The sequence below is a fragment of the Delphinus delphis genome, chromosome 4 (assembly GCF_949987515.2).
Source record: "Delphinus delphis chromosome 4, mDelDel1.2, whole genome shotgun sequence".
In the NCBI taxonomy this organism is placed as follows: Eukaryota; Metazoa; Chordata; class Mammalia; order Artiodactyla; family Delphinidae; genus Delphinus; species Delphinus delphis.
This window is the reverse complement of record NC_082686.1, coordinates 111,531,827-111,549,569: the sequence shown is the minus strand read 5'-3', so window position 1 is coordinate 111,549,569 and position 17,743 is coordinate 111,531,827. Positions and strand designations below refer to the sequence as shown.

At 38.0% G+C, this 17,743-nt stretch overlaps 1 protein-coding gene across 2 annotated transcripts in view; it reads left to right on the top strand.

Annotated features, from left to right (window-relative positions):
* The window catches only part of RYK (receptor like tyrosine kinase), a 100,145-nt gene that overhangs the window by 39,848 nt on the left and 42,554 nt on the right, over positions 1-17,743 (top strand). Inside the window, exons 3-7 of one of the 2 annotated variants that reach the window (XM_060011294.1) lie at positions 1,471-1,570; positions 3,293-3,427; positions 6,648-6,701; positions 10,360-10,504; positions 16,304-16,404. In XM_060011294.1, the coding sequence (XP_059867277.1) occupies positions 1,471-1,570; positions 3,293-3,427; positions 6,648-6,701; positions 10,360-10,504; positions 16,304-16,404 (535 nt within the window). Of the gene's footprint in view, positions 1-1,470; positions 1,571-3,292; positions 3,428-6,647; positions 6,702-10,359; positions 10,505-16,303; positions 16,406-17,743 lie in introns of both variants that reach the window. The other variant, XM_060011293.1, reaches the window with a different exon arrangement.

The window sequence follows — 17,743 nt, the reverse complement described above, 5'->3', positions numbered from 1 at the left end:
GAGGTTAGATGGGCATCCAAACATAAACTTTCTCAGTGGTGAAAGCTGGACTAGAGAATGTGGCTTAGATATTCTATGAGAAATTTGTACCTTGGAATCTGCTTGTGAGGTGAGTGGGTCTGTAGAATAGACCTTCATCCCAGTCACATGCAGGCCCTCAGAGCTTGGCTTTTATCAAATAGAGAAGTCATTGGTGACTAGTCATGGTCTGTAAATTATACATCTCAGCCCCTTGGCTCTTCATATCTATCTGCCTCTCCAGCGCTTCTCTGTCAGTGGCTGTAGTCCTCAGCAGAATTTCTGAATCCTAGATGGCAGATTGTACAGGAGAGTGGGGGTACTGTTCTGAGCATGAAATAGAGGGTGGCTTACTGGATTGAATTTTTATCCAATTGAAAATTCCTAGGAACAAATGCACAAACATAACAAGACAGAAACTGAGTCATAAATACAGAGAACAAGCAGATGGTTACCAGAGGAGTTAGGGTAGAGGGGGACGAAAGAGATAGATGAGGGAGATTAAGAGGTGCAGACTTCCAGTTGCAAAATAAGAGTCAAGGATATGAAATTTACAGTGTGGGCAGTATAGTCAATAACTAAACAATATCTTTGTGGTGATGTATTGTAACTAGACTTATTTTGGTGATCATTTTGAAATGTATAGAAAAATCACTGTTGCATAAATGGAACTAATATAGCGTTGTAGGTCACTTATACTTCAAAAACAAACAAACATACAAAGAAACACATAGAAAAAGAGATCAGATTTGTGGTTACCAGAGGAGGTGGGCAGGGGGAATTGGATGAAGGCAATGAAAAGGTACTACAAACTTCCAGTTATAAGATAAATAAGTGCTAGGGATATAATGTACAACCTTATAAATAGAATTAACAATGCTGTATGTTATATATGAACATTGTTAAGAGAGTAAATTCTAAGAGTTCTTATCACAAGGAAAAATTTTTTTCTATTTCTTTAATTTTGTATCTATATGAGATGATAGATGTTCCCTAAACTTATGGTGATAAGCATTTCATTATGTATGTAAGTCAAATCATTATGCTGTAACCGTTTTAAACTTATATAGTGATATATGTCAATTATATCTCAATAAAACTGGAAGAAAAAAATAAACACACCCCCAAGACAGTAATCTAATGGGTCATGTAAGAGGCAATGCAGTCTGGTGGGGAAAAGTCTTAGAATCAGACGCAGCTGAGCTGGATTCCCACTCTAGCTACTTTGCATATATTCAACTTCCCTGGCTTGGTTTCTTCCAACTGTTTAAAACAAAAGGAACATTCCTAGCACTGTTTCTGACAATTTGGACTTTTTAAAAAATAGCTAGATTATTTGTTCTTATGAAAGGCTCATGCATTCATTAGTTAATGACCTAAATCAGTGAGGTCAAGCTGTTGGTGCCTTTTCTGTTATGATGGATCCAGTATGTTTATTTCTCCATTTTACAGGTTGAATATAAGCTGGGATTCCAAGTAGACAATTTTGTGGCTATGGACATGCCCCAGGTCAACATTTCTGCTCAGGGGGAAGTTCCACGCACTTTATCAGGTGAGTCTCAGTGACAGAGTTTAACATACTGTTTTTAACTGTGTCCCATGTACTCTCAAAGAACAGTTAAACTACTGATAATGTAGTATTCTACGCACACACGTAGGTATCAGACGCATAAGTACTTTGAAAAGTAATTTTTTTAAATAGGGGTTATTTGGACTTGTTTAAACCATTTCCTCTTTTCCAACCCTTCCAGAACTGTCTGCACTCAGCTCTTCTCTATCTCCTTATATGCATTGTTGGCCCCCAGCTGGGTCCCTTTGTCTGGTCTTGTTTCTCTTCCGTTAGTTCCCACACTGCAGCCCTGATAACTGCCGAACACTCACTTCCGACCATGTGATATCAAGCCCCTCAGTGCCCCCACCCCAGTCAGCTGAGTACATTGCACACTCCCCAGCCAGTGTGCTGTGTTTACATCTGCCCCTGCCTGCCTGTCTAAACCTTATTGCTGCATTTGCCCCAGTGTTCCAGCAGTGCCATGCTACATGTAGTTCTCAGAGCCATGCCTTTGCACAAGCTGGTCTCTGTATTTGGAACCATTTTTTCATCTTTCCTGCTTGTGAATTTCTATTCATACTAAATATTCTGCAAGACTCAAAATCTGTACTCTCCTTTTCCTGCCTCCTCTCCCTCCATTTGTTAACTCTTCTGTATTTAGCTGTTTTGAACTGATCACATTATCTTGTAATTCTTTCTTTCTCCCTCTAGCCTGTGCCACCCTGAGGGCAGGAGCTGTCTTTTTCAGCTATCTACCCTGGGTGCCTAGCATAACATCTGGAACAGGATAGGCACTCAGGACATGTCTGAGTAAATCATTTAAGTGTTATATTTACACCAATTTAACTACTTTTGAGCCAGCCTTTTGAGAGAGGCTTCTGAAGATGTGAGATTTAAAGAAAACGAAAAATTTTTAAACTTGACAGTATAAGCCCCAGTGTTATGGAAATTTTTTGACAGTCTTACTCACTGTTATTAGTGACATTCATTAATCCAAGCTTTAAGAAAACATGGGAAGGCTGGTTAATTTTTATGGGCCAGTAAAGAAATTTAAAAATGCCCATATTGTTCATATGCTGATGTAGATGGTAGAATGATGTATTCTAAATTTGTAGAAAAAGAGTCTTAAACTGAAAGATTGAAAAAAAAAAAAAAAAAGTGCACCAAAGTCTGTTAATCCCCTTGCTTACATTAATTGATTAAAAGCCAGTTTCTGTTTAGAAAGGTTTTTTTTTTCTTTTTAGTTCATAGTTGAGAATTTATCAGTTTCATTTACAGGTTTATTTTTAATCTCTTCATTAAGAATAATACATAATTGCATTTTGGTGGTGAATTGTCTTTCCTTTTTTATCAAGTAATTTTTGTTATTACTGTTGATTGTGACTGATGAGGTAGTAGGGTTTGCCTTATGATTCTGTAGCTTTATTATAATAAGAGAACTTATGAGACAAATTGATATATTAAAAATCATGAGCAAATTTGAAAATAATTCTCTTCCTTTATGTCTTGGTTTGTTCTTTAATGCTAACTTTTATATCTGTAATGAATGAAGTACTTAATGTCCAAAGCTGTGTAGTCTAAAGATAAGTTCTCTGAAAGTTTCTGCTTAGTATGTTATGTAAATGTATTATTTGTAGTTTTATTGAAAAAAAATTCTAAATTATTCAATGGGCATTAATGTTGATTTTTAGAAAATTAAAATATTTTTTCTTTTTTAAACAGTGTTTCGGGTCGAGCTTTCCTGTACTGGCAAAGTAGATTCTGAGGTTATGATACTAATGCAGCTCAACTTGACAGTAAATTCTTCAAAAAACTTTACAGTCTTAAATTTTAAGCGAAGGAAAATGTGCTACAAAAGTAAGGAATTTATTTACCAAAGTATGTGTTTTATATAGATGTGAGAAGGTCAAAAATAGATTTTGTCATCTTTTTACAGATTTGTGATCAAATCTTGATTATAGTTGCAAGTGAGAAAAGAGAGCACTAACTGATGAAATTCCAAAATAATCACCTAGATAGCTTGTAGCCAGGAATCTCATTCAGGCCCCACTTACTTCCTGCTTTCTCAAAATTTTGATCAGAATTGCTAAGGACGTTTTCCTTTAGGAATGTGAAATAGCACTAGTGGCTGAAGAGGTAAAGAAATCAGGTAATTTTGATAGATACCCCTGAGTAATGGGGTGTTAACTATGTTTCCTTTATGAATTACCATTATGTAGAAGAATTGCCCTGGGGCCAGAAAGACCTGCGTTAGAATTACAGCTCTGCTCTTGACAGGATAATTGGAACAGGTTTCTTAACCTAAGTCTCAGTTTTTTTCATCTGTAAAGTGGCATAATAACCTGTTTCAAGAGATTGGTTGGTTGGTTGATTTTAGATTAATTGAAGCTAATCACCTGAAACTTAGAATACCATATGTGGGTACTTAATACATGTTGGTAGTTTTTGGTTTTGAATAATCTGTTGCTCAGGAAATTACAGTGGATATGAAAGAGCTTCAGCATGCTAGGTCATAGATCAAAGAATTTTAGAATTCTCCTTAAAGGTTATCTAGTCCAACCCACTCACTTTAAGTTCCAGAGAGATTAAAGTGACCTGAATTTACAAAGTCACATTGGTAGAGCTGGTTAGTATCTAAGATAGGAAAAAAAAAAAGCTAAAGAAAACCCCTCTAAACTTGCTGAGTGCTTACTGTGTTCCAAGTGCTTTACACACATTAAACCCATTTAATGCTTATAGCAGCCCTAGGCAGTAGGTTCTCTCATTATCTCCATTTTCTGAGGAGCAAGCTGAGGCTCAGAGAATCCAACCAATTTGCCAAGGCCGGACAGCTAAGTGGTGGAGCTGGGTTGCAAACCCGTGCTCTTGCTTCTTTGGCTTCTTTGGCAAACTGTCTCTTAACACATTTCCTAGTCAAAGTTAGTGCTGAGTGTTATGAGAACGCCTGAGGCCAGCACATGAGTTATAATGGCTAATGTCCAGATAACATGCCAGTAAAAAAGCTGTACTGCATTAGAATGGGCATTTCTTAAGCTCTAATTTAATCTTTTAATTAGAGTAAATATAAAGTAAACAGTTACTCTCCATGTATATTTTTCCCAGTTTTATTGAGATATAATTAACATACATCACTGTATAAGTTTAAGGTGTACAGCATAATGGTTTGATTTACATACATTGTGAAATGATTATCACAGTAAATTTACTTAGCATCCATCATTTCATATGGATACAATAGAAAGAGAGCAAAAAAATAAAAAAATTTTTTCCTTGTGATGAGACCTCTTAGGATTTACTTTCTTAACAACTCTCACATATATCATACAGTTAACATATTGTGTTAAATAACATATAAAGTACACCGTGCTGTACGTTATATCCCTAGTGTTTATCTTATAACTGGAAGTTTGTACCTTTTGACTACCTCCTCCAGTTCCTCCTCCCTCCTGCCTCTGATAATAACAAATCTGATCTCTTTTCTTACGATTAAAAAAAAAATTGATTCTTTAGATTCTATATACATATAAGTGAGATCATAGAATATCTCATAGTCTTTCTCTGTCTGACTTATTTCACTTAGTATAAGACCCTCAAAGTCTATGCATGTTGTTGCAAATGGCAGGAGTTCCTTATTTTTTATGGCTAAATGGTGTTCCATTATGTGTGTGGTGTGTGTGTGCGTGTGTGTGTGTGTGTGTGTGTGTGTGTGCATGCACATGTATTTTCAGCACTTCTTTATGCAGAATGGACATTTTTAGTCTATGGCCACACCACCCTGGATGCGTGATCTCGTCAGAATGGACATTTTTAAAATGAAAAGTTAGTCCCATGTTAGCTTTGGTGTTTTGATACATTTGTCAGTTCTTACATATCCAGTTATACCTTCATGTAATTTTAAAGCCAAAGAAGACTTCAGAGACACTAGTTCAACCTAGTCGTTATATAATATGAGGAGACTGGGACCTGGAGTGGTCACCTAAGCGTGCATAGGCAGTCAGTGAGGAATGCAGAATAGGTGGTTCCTGGCCCCTAGGGAGGTGGCGCTGCCTGTACCACGGCGCTTCAGCTATTAGTGCTTAAAGGCAGAATGTTGGTCAAGTGTGATGGGATCTGTGGAGCCCACTAAGGTTAATGATTAGCCGATATTCAGAATAATCCCATACCTTCTCCATTTTCTTTAATATGTACATGAAAATTAACAGTTGATGTAATTTTCTATTCTGTTTTAGACTTAAGTTTAATATAGTACCACCCTTTTTATTTGGTGGTCATACTTCTGGCCACCCTAATCATCCAGTTTACATTCATGACTGTTTAATATGTGATCCTAATATATTTATATGATTTTCCAGCTTACTACATTTTGAAAACTGTCTGCCACAGAAAACATACATGTACTGTATATGTTAATGGGTGTTACTGGGAAGAAAATGTTCCTTTATGAGGGTGTAAATTATTGGATCAGACAGGTTTTGTTACTCTCAAACTCCTCAGAGCCTTGGCACTCTGCTAATGTGCACTGTGAACCTCCACAGAGGTTATAGTATGTAGCTTTCCCCAGACTTCTTGACCACAAAAACCCTTTTTCATTGAGCATCTATCTGTAAGTAATACCCATTGGCTAATATAGGCATAGACTATTGATTGATGAATATAGTGATGATTATCAGAATAGTAATGTAGCATTTATTATATATATATTTTTTAACATCTTTATTGGAGTATAATTGCTTTACAATGTTGTGTTAGTTTCTGATGTATAACAAGCTGAATCAGCTGTATGTATACATATATCCCCATATCCCCTCCCTCTTGCATCTCCCTCCCACCCTCCCTATCCCACCTCTCTAGGTGGTCACAAAGCACTGATCTGGTCTCCCTGCGCTATGCAGCTTCTTCCCACTAGCTACCTATATGTTTATTATCTTGCAACAAATACCTTGTTACTTAGTTCAGGGACTTCTGTTAGAACATAAAGCTATGTGAGAAAAAATTCAGAAAATATAATTTGGTATTTAAGGATTTTCATGGAAAAGAAAGAATTTCTAAAGCATCTTTTATCTCCTTTTTAATTCAGAACTTGAAGAAGTAAAAACTTCATCCTTGGACAAAAACACTAGCAGAACTATTTGTAAGTGTTACTGTATTATCTTTTTCCATCATTAGGGATGAAAAATGATGGATTGCAAATGAACATGGTTTTGTGTAGCTTGGATGTTTTGTGGTTTCCAGTTTGTCAAAAGATTAAATGACGCCATGCTGCTTATTTCACTGATGTTTTGTAGATTGGTATGTTCAGATGAAACTATTAGAATATTGAAAATTTTGTAAAGCAAAATTCATACATATTTCATGTGATCTAAAAAACTTTTATAAGCAAGAATTTATATCATCATTTCAAATGGTCATAATTAAAGTACGAACGTGAAATATGTGTAAGATCTTCATCTGTTTAACAGAAGGATAGAAAATCTAATTCATGGCCTGGGTAACCCTCAGCTAGTTTCATCCAGGTGAAAATACAGGCTTAAATATCCACATTGTTTAAACCTACAGAGGAGAAACTTGAAGGAGATTTTTATTTTTTGATAATGGTTGTGTAAGGTAGTATAACTTAGACTTCTTTTTCCTTTTCTGACATGAATACATTATTAACTCTTACTCTTCCTGAATTTAATAGCAGTATCTTAAAATGTTACTAGATTTCTTTTTATGGAAGTAAACTAAAACAAAATCGGGGGAGGGAATTTCAAGTATGCAGAAGTCAAGAGAATGTTTTGATGAACCCCCATGTGACCATCACCCTGCTTCAGTAATGATCAACATTTGCCAGTCCTGTACCGTTGATTCCTTCCTCCTTTTTCAGTTGGGTGCGTGGGTGGGGAAGGATAGAGTAGTACTTTAAAGCACATCCTAGGCATCATATCATTTCACCCCATAAATGTTTCAGGGTAGGTAACTTTTTAAAAGGCCATCAAAAAAGCCACAATCACCCAACACCTATTCACTTGTATTTGATTTATCACATGTAACAAAATTAACTCCTTAATATCTTCTGATAGCTAGTCCATGTTCAAATTAACCTGATTGTCTCAAAATTGTCTTTGTATAGTTTTTTCCCTGAATCAGGATCCAAATGAAGCCTACACACTGTATTTGGTTGACATGTATTTTATATTAATCAGAAACCACCCCCTTCCCTTCAATGTCATTTATTTGTTGAAGAAATTGAGTCATTTGTCTCATAGAATTTTCCACATCTGCATTTTTGTGGTGTCATTTAACATGTTTTTCTCTCTTCTAAACTGGTAGTTAGATTTTGTACTTCGTTAGGTTGAGAACCAACTCTTTTGGCTAGAATAATTCATAGATGGTAGTATGTGCTTCCTATTTTATCTTTTTTATTGCCTCAGGAGACACAAAGCATCTGGTTGTCTCAAAGTAGACCATTTTTGAAGGTAAAATAATATGAGATTTGTCTGCCTTTTAGAAATATTTCATTTGGATTTGTCTTTGAGAAGAAAATAAAACTATTTTTTAAAATATTGCTGCTCTCCAACTTCACTTGTAAAATTCTGATGATTTTATCTGTTTCTTTTATGCTAGTAGGGTTATTATTTCTGACAAGCAGAATACAGTATTGCGTATCCTTGGTCTCTGTCTGCCTCTTCGTTGCTCCCTCTCTCCTCCGCTCCCTTTCTGTGTATTCATCCATCTAACGTTTACTGAGAGGCTATGATGTGCCAGGTGGTATGATTGAGGCAGAGGATTAAACTGAACAAAGCAGACTCTATAAGCCCCCATGGGTTTCTAATGTAGCAGAGGAAATGGAGTTGCAGTACCAGTGACAACAGTATCTTGTGGCAGGCTGTGACGAGGCCAGCACAAGGGGCTTTGGAAATCCTGAGGAGAGGGGCAAGTAACCTCCTCTGGGAATGAGGGTGAGCTTCCTGAGGAGGGTGGCATCTCGTCTGAGACCTGAAGGGTGACTAGGTGGTGGCAGGTGAAATGTCAAAGTGAGGGAATGGGAACAGTGCATACACAAGCCTTGGAATTTGGAGGTAGTCAGGCGGGGCGCATTTGGGGACCTGCCCAGCAGAGCGGTACCCTCACCTCTGCCTTGGAGTGTGCTGAGATGGATACTGCCAACATCAGCCTTTGGGACCTTCCTTTCCCACCGCTTCAAGGTTGAACGGCCTGTGGCATTCTTAAGGAAAGTCATACCTTCATTCAGGCTGCTGTCAAGTCTAGCTGCCCTAGAAGCCATTCGGTCTCTCTGCATTGATCTGTTCTGGTTTATTATTTGTTGATTCAAAGTTTAACTTTTAGAAAGCAATCTTATTTTTAAATTTTTGAAAGCTATGACTTTTATCTTTTGTCCTGACCTATCCCCATAACTCCACATTTGTATTTCTGTCAATTTGACATCTCCATGTAGATGTGTACTAGGTACTCTTGGACAAAACAAAACTCTTGATTCTCTGTTTCCCCAACCTGCTTCTTTTTTCTGCTTGTAAAGGTACCTTATCCACCTAATTCTTTAAGCCAAAGCTTTGCTTCCTCTTTTTCTTTCTACCCCGGTTCAATCCATTAGCAAACTCTGTTGACTCTGCTTCCCAATCCGTGAACTTCTCACCTTCACCATAACACTCTTGTCCAAGCCACTGCTCTCTCTTTCTTGGACTGCTGTAGTAACCTGATTTGTTCCTGCTTCTGCTTTTGCTCCTCCCCACAGTATTCTTTATACAGCATGCAGAGTCATCTTTGTTTCTTTTATTTTCAAGTATGATCATGTGTATCATTCCTTTGGTTGAAGCCTTGCAGTGACTTCCTATATCATTTAGGATAAAATCCAAATTCTTCACTAGAATTCTGATGTGAGTACTCATCAAAACTTACATGAATCTCCAGTTACACCAGTTCTGTTTCTATTTCTCTGTCTTCCATTCTGCTTGCTCTTATCATGCGGATCTTTGTTTCTGTGTCTCTTTCTCAGTTGTTTCTGTGTGTATGTATATACACGTGTCTCTGTGTCTTTGAATGATTTCCCCTATTGCTGAGGCTTTCTTTCTTTTTGAATAGTATTAAGGTGATTGTTATTTTATTTCATGAGTATAGTCTTGTTTTCCTGCTTTTATCTTTAAAAACAGATAAGCAAAATAATTTCTGTTACTCTCAAAAGTGAAAAAGATGAAAGGTTTGTTTGTTTGTTTTACCTGTGGGTCGCTCTACTGTATATCCCTCCCCCTGTGAGTTAGTGGTCATCGGCAACAAAGATGTCTGATCTCTCCATACCAGGTGTCACTGTTGAGGAAGGGTCTGTAGAGCTTGCTGTCCAGTATGGTAATTACTAGCCACGTGTGGCTGTTTAACATTAAATTAATTGAAATGAAATAAAATTAAAACTTCAGTTCCTCCATTGTACTAGCTACATTTCAAGTGCTTAATAGCCACAGGTGGCCAGTGGCTGCTGTATTGGAATGCACACCATAGAGCATTCCCCTATTGGACAGCACTTCTATAGATGTTTTATTATATGTATACCACTTGTAAATTTTACTCATTAACCAAAAGTTCTATTTAAAATCCCTCTTTTACTACAACAAAAACACTTTTTAAATTGTGTGAATTTACATCAACATGCTACTGGTAACTGATCTTATCAAAGAATGGACACATGAAATGAAAATCTTTTACAAAGAACAGGGTACTCATTGTGTATATTAGGTCACAAAGCCATTGATGATATTTGTTTAAAAAGCTTAATGTGCTGTTCATTTTTATTTCAGATGATCCTGTACATGCAGCTCCAACCACTTCTACACGTGTATTTTATATCAGCGTAGGGGTTTGCTGTGCAGTAATATTTCTTGTAGCAATAATATTAGCTGTTTTGCACCTTCATAGTATGAAAAGGATTGAACTGGATGACAGGTATCGTATATATTTTGGGAAAGGAGAAAAATAAAAGCAGTTGTTTGCATTTACATGGGAGCCCACACACACCCATGCCCACTGGTGCACAGTGGTGCAGAGGAAGAAGGATGGGAGGCTTTCCCTAGCCAAGGGAAAAAATACTTGAAAAAATACTGTCTTTGTGTTTCTCTAATTTTATTTTTAAAAATCTGTGAAGTCAGAAATTAATTTATTAGTTGGTGGAGAAGTAGTAGAGATCAATTTTTTCCCTATCCCCTTTGACATGACTCTCTTCTAGACTCTTAGTACCTTTTTGAAATAGCCCTGTTTCTTCCTCCTAGTTTGTCCCTCCATCACTATCCATCCTTCTATCCATCCATCTGTCCAATTTATTAACATTTATTGAGAACCTGCTATGATTTAAATCATTAGTTCTCAACGTGGTCACACATTAGAGTCATGGGTAAGCTTTTAAAATACATCAGAACTTAGGTACCCCCTTCCAGAAATTCTGATGTCATTGGTCTAGGGTGGTGTTTGAGCGTCAGTATTTTTCTTAGAGCTTTCTGGATGAGTCTAATGTGTAGGCTTTGAGATACACTGGATTAGATGTTATGCTAAGTGCTAGGAATAAAAAAAAAGTAATGATATACTTCATGGCTTCAAGTATTTAATCTTTGACATTAACCCATATTATAAAAGTTTGTAAATTTGATGATTGTGGTATGTGTATTATAGTGTGGGAATAAAACAAGTGCCCGTCCCAGCCTGGGTGAGTCAAGATGACCAGGAAGACGTTATAGCCAGGATAGGGTGAGAGGTAAAGATGGAATCATAGACAGGTTTATTTTCCTAGTGCACAGTTCTCGTTTCCCTCCTCAGTGATTCCCAGTTGCTGACTGAAGACATTCTCAGCTTCGTGACTTGGCTTTCAAGGCACCCTCCTTTACAGTCTGGAGATGAGCCTGCCTTGTCTCTCATCCTTAACTTCACGCTCCAGTTAAATGATTATTTTTTCCTCACTTTTGCCCTACACTTTGCCCTCCAGGACTTTTGTTCATGCTTTCCTTTGCCCACAGGGCTCCCTGCATTTTCCACTGGTTCAAACCATTCTTAACATTTCAACTCCATTGCCGTCTCTTCTATGAACTCTTTTTTAAGCCTCCCAACCATCAATTTCTCCCTCCTCTCTTTGTCTCTCTCTCCTTCCCTCTCCGTTTCTCTGTCTCTCTCTCTTTTTGGTAGCAATTATTTTACTTTTTCCTTCTAAAATCAGTTTTTGTGTACTTGTCTCTCCTGCTGGAATGTAAGCTTTTCCCAGTTAGGGAGCAGTGCATCTTACTGCTGACTTCCCAGTCCTACATGGTGCCATACGTACAGCGGGTAAGCATATGTGTGGCAGAAACAAAAGCACAAGGGGATGGGGATCCTGGTTGGATTAATTCCTGCCCCTAACTACTCTCTGTCCCCTCTGTTACCCTTTCTTTATCTGAGTAGAGAAAGAAGAGGGAGGAGGTCAGAGTGAGAAGGGAAATTCACGGGTGGGGTGTTTCAGAGTATGTTTTGTATATATGGTTGTGTTACTTACAATCAGGTTTTGTAGAGAAAGTACTGAGGGGGAAGTGAAGTAACAGGAACATTTTGATGGGACTTAGAGAGGATATGGCAGAGTTAGAGGTCACTGGAAGGCATGGCATTTAGTGGTCTGTCTTGATAAACACATTCTCCTTGAATGCTTGCTTGTGGGCGGTGGGGGTGGGGGCTCTGAACCCACAGAGATCAGAGTTGTGCAAGAACTTCAGAATCCATGGGGCTTATACCTTTGCTGCTGAAATAATTTGTTACCACCCATGAATTGGTGTTCCAGTTCTCTAGTTTTCAGGCAGATGTTCCCAGACATTGACTGAATAGAAGCAGCTTTCATCATCACTTGTTTTCAGAGTACAGCCTAGTGGTTAAGAGCATGGACTGGAGCCAGCACGTCTCTGAATTCTGTCTGTGCTACAGGCCCAGATAGAGGAAGTTTTGTAGCTGCTTTATGTCTCAGTTTTCCTCATCTCTAAAGCAGAGATGATCATGGCACATACTTTGTAGGCATGTTGGGAAGTTTTAGTGAAATAAAAGTGTAAACTCTTAGAACAAGCCTGGCATATAGTAATTGCCATTATTATGATTTTTCTTTTCAGAAAGTTGCAGTGTGTTGGTAGTGATGGACTAATTTCTTCTTCATCTTTTTCCTATTCTACTAGCTGTTATTTATTACATGCCAGGCAAGCTAGTAGTGGTGACTAGAAAGTTCCCATCCAGTGATCTAATAGCATTTAAGAGACACTGCTTCTTCCCTCTGTGCTGGGGCCACTGAGTTAACAATGGCTACCATTTCATTGAGTGCTATTTACCAGTACTGTACCAAGCACTTTACATGTATTATCTTATTTGACACTCACAGCCACTTATGGGTATGGTACTGTCCTTGTTTTAAAGATAAAGAAACAGGCTTGAAGAGATTAAATAACTTTTTCAGGGTTGCACTTCTAGGACCAGGGCCGAGCAACAGAAGGGACTCATTATTGTTGTAATAGCTGTATTGTAATAACTCAGTACTGTAATTGTGTAAATCACTTGTTATATGCCAGGCACTGTTCCATGTGCTTTTACATCCATTAATCCTCTTAATCCTCACAGCAGCCCTGTGAGGTTTGATGGGACCCATGGCTCCATGGAATTGCTTGCACAGGGATGGTACAGAGTTCTTCCATTCCTGACACTCAGGAGCCAGAGTCCTCTTATACACAGAGCTTATTTAGAGGCAGAGAATAAAACTGCCTGAGGTGTGCTCATGCCAGGGGCAGTTGGAGCCCAAGTGTGTGACTTTCCCTCTCCTGACACTATAAGCTCATCTTCTCAGTCTCTGTGTTGTGCCAGATGAGTGTATTCTGGAGATGCAGAGCTTTTGTAAAGTCCTTCCACAGAGGGATTGATCTGTACCCTGTCTATACTGTAGTCTTTCCCTGTTAGCTTGCAACTATAGGAGAGTTCACTCCTTTGTGGGATACATGAACTTGTTATTTGGCAATATCTTCATTTTCCATTATCTGCATTGCCCCATCACCCTTGCCATTACTGGTGACAGGGTCCCTTTTATTTCCCCCTATTCATTTCTGTATTCCCCTTATTCAGTGTCTAACAGGTATCACTGAATGAATGTTGCATGAAGAATTTGTTGAATGAGGAATGAGTAGAGAGAGACAGGAAACCATTCTGTTAGAGCAATAATTCTTTCCCTCTTTCAGTATATATCAATAGCTCATGTCAGCAGCAACTCTTCTGTGTGGTTTATAGCTTTCTATTCCAAGGAAGGGTGTTTTTCTCTGTTTATGGATTGATTGATTCAGTAAGTGTTAATTGCGCTCTCACTAAGAGTTGGGCCCACTTGAGGCCTCTTGTGCCAGGCCCTGGCTTAAGTGCTGGGAAGGGAGGAGTGAACAAATAGGTACTTTTCCTGCCCTCGTGGAGTTTACAGTCTGCTTGGGCAAGATAGATATTAAACCAAAAATCCCTGCTAGAATGTAGGCTTCATGAGGGTAGGGATCTTTGTTTCTTATGTTCACTGCTGTATCCCCAGCACCTGGCACAGTATCTAGCATCTAGTATACACTTAGTAGATAGTTTTTGAATGAATAATTACATAAATGAATTACACAGAAAAATAGAGAAATATAAATCATAATAAGCGCTCTGAAGGAAAATGATGATCTTTGCCCTAAGTTCTAACTTCAACGCTAAAGCAAGGTTAATGTCTTCATAACTAAGCTTACTTGCTTATGAAAGTCAAATGAGATAATTTATTTAGACTGGTGTTAAACTATTAAGTGCTAGCAAGTGTACATTTTTATTTCATTTTTTACCTCATGTGATGTAGCTATGTAGATATTGAATTTAATAGGTATCAGGGGTCGATCCCCAACTGCTCCGCGCTTCTCTCATAACAGTAAGTCTGGGCTTTCAAAGGTGTGTTCTGATCGCTTAATATTAGTGCTGTGCTTATTGTAGGGACCACTAAGTATGGATGAGCGCATAACATCTTTGTATGCCCAGGCTTTTCAGGAATTCTGAGGTGGTACAAGAGTGCCACCTACTGTTGAGCTGCTGAAGAGAAACACAATAGTAAATAATTTGGGGTCTGTGCATATTTATTCAACCTGTACATTGGTTGCAGGTAATATTTGAATTATACTTTCACATACATTATACAACTTGAGCCTCACAAAAATCCTGGGAGGTAGGTTTTCTTAGTCCCATTTTATGGGTAAGTAAATTGTATTCTATTACTTCCCCCCTCTTTGGGGATGATGATGCTTCTCTCCTCTCCCCATTATTGAATCCTGGACTTTTAACAGATTTGATTTCCGACGTGGTCTTTGAGTAGTATGTACTCAGAACTCCAAAAACAGGTGCCTGGTGGTTCCAGGAATTAAGGATGTATAATATTGGTAATAATATGCATAATTAGTAATAATAACTTGTAAGTGTATGTTTGAGGGCAGGGCATTGCCCTAAAAGGATTATATTTTTCATGTAATCCTTTTAGCAACCTTTTCAGGAGGTAGTATTATGGTTATTTTATCCACGAGGAATTTGAGGCTCCAGAAGCATTTTGCCTAAGGTCATACAGCTAGTTAATAAATGGTGGTGCTGGCAGTTTTGATTTCAAGGTTATGCTCTACATCTCTTCACTGTACTGTCCCATACCCACTATATGTGTAGACCTATATAGATCAATTTTTGAGTAGCAGCTTTTTATCATTATGTGTTTTTTAAATCATTAGGTTATGAAAATACAGAACTATTTTGTGGGGTGTGGTGATTTAAACAATTTTCATATTTAGGAAATTTGGGAGCCTCTTATGGGACTCTGCCGATTCTATAGCTAAGGGAGGCATGGAAAGTAGACCTTCCTCCTGAGGGGATGACATCCTGCCTGTGATTTCACTCTTCATGCTGAATTTCTATGCTTCACTTCTCCACTGCTGCAAAAATACAAGGGCTGAGGCAGTGAAATTGGAATGTGTGCAAGGGTGACCCTGGGATAAGGTCGTCGTCCACTGACAAGACAAAAGGACATTAATCTGTAGTAATCTTGAGTATGGGGTTCACATTTATTTGAGCCTACCATTTTCTGGGTCTCCTCATTACTTAAAGAATATGGCATAATAGAATGCTTCACGTGCTAGAGATTTCTAATAAGTTCTGTAAATTCTAAAAAGGTGGAATTGGGGAAGTAGAAGCAGCAAAATGTATATGATTAAACAGATTTGAACCAGGTAGGAACTCCCTTCCCAAGCTTTGAGCACGTTGGCACGTTTGATTTGCTTTCATACTCCATCATCTGTAGGCCATTTGATTTTGGACCATCATTAAAAGAGGCCTGTCTTTATGCTCCTTGTCTTAAAAGCAATCTAATTGAGCGGCATGAGCTCTTTTCCTAAGAGATGGTTCCCTAGCATAACATTTTGTGAGGTTCAGGACTGCTATCTGTGGTGTCTGAGGAATACCACATTTGTGAATGACTATGATATGATGAACTTGCCTGGTGGTTGTGGAGATAGGAAGGAAGGAAAAAATAGAGCTCTACGTTATGAGGCAGATTAAAATTTCAATATGGAACATTTGTGATAGAGATCCATGTGTTATTGTGATCTCCGTTAGGGTTTTAAGCTGGTTATAATGGCTACATGCATTTTGTATGTATGGAAAAAGGAAATTTCTCATTGAAGCTGACTTGCCAAGTATTTCTCTCTTAAAAATTGTTTGCAGCATCAGTGCCAGCAGTAGTTCCCAAGGGCTGTCTCAGCCATCTACCCAGACGACTCAGTATCTGAGAGCTGACACACCCAACAATGCAACTCCTATCACCAGTAAGAGTTAATTTAATTCTAAAGATGGTTTACTAAAATTGTCTATGTTCTGTCTTTCCTTGGTCCTGTGTGGTTAGTTACGTGTGCCATGCTGTGTACATAGTATCTAACATGTACAGAATTAGGCTTTAACTTTTGCTTTCTAGAGCATTGAATGAAACATTCCAAAATTGGAGTATTAAAATTTTAGGTTTAATGGCTAGAATTAGTTTTGGGGAGGTTTCTATAGATTATATTAAGAGGGCTGCTGAACCATCTCTATACAAATTCAGAAGGAGGATTTTCAGGTAGTTAGATAGAATAAGCCACTGATCTCTATGAAGGCAGAGACTTGGATTTTAATGAATTATTTGATGGTCTCATGGGCTGTGGTTAGGACGTTACATTGTCTTCTGATCACGATGGGAAACTAGTTGCCATTAGAGTTGAGAATGGGGTCTGATTTCCTTTTTTTGAAAAGGATTTTGATGAAAGTTTTTATACTGTAACATGTAGATGTTTGGAGGAAAATAATCATTCTTAGAGTATAATTTAGACATAATGAGGACTCAGTCACCATACAAATAAGAAACTACACAATCATCAGGATAGACAGTGGACTACAAGTCAGGGCTCAACTCAATGGTGCCATTGATTAATGAGGTTCTTGTAGGCAATTAACTATTATCTCCCCTGGGCTGACATTTACTCTCTAGCAAACTAAAATTAAGGAGTATCTGTTCTTCACCCAGTGCCCTCTTGTGGTCTTTCAGTACTGTTTCTCATTAAGAAGTACCAGGATTCTTTGGAGAAACGGATGATTCCAGGACTGGGTCGGGAATGTGTAAGATAAACCTGGGACATTTGCTGAGCCAAAAATCCAGGAAGCTACTAAAGACAAGAGCTCCCCAAAATGGGACCATTGAGCATCAGAAAGAATAATGACTGCAGTGGATTGATGAAGTGATGTAAATGTGAAATGTAAAAATGTGTAAAAATCCACAAGTTCGTAATGATACTTTTTAGAAAAATCAGTCATTATGGGAGTTAACTAAGGCACCAAGTTAACTAAGACATTATTATGCCTTACTCTGACAACTGGCTACCTGAACTATTTCACAGTAACCAGATAGTGCTGGTTTATGAAGGAAAATGTTTTTTTACAGAAAAATCCCAGCTAATAAATGTGGAAGGAATGGTAGAATTAGAAAATCATACTTGCATCCCCTAATAAAATATTTGATTCAGGAAACGTTCGTTAGTATTTTAAACTATACAAACAAAGGGAAGTAGGGAACTTTACCATTTGAGGGATCAGAGTTTCACCGCCTGAATCCACTACTGAAACTTAGCATCATTA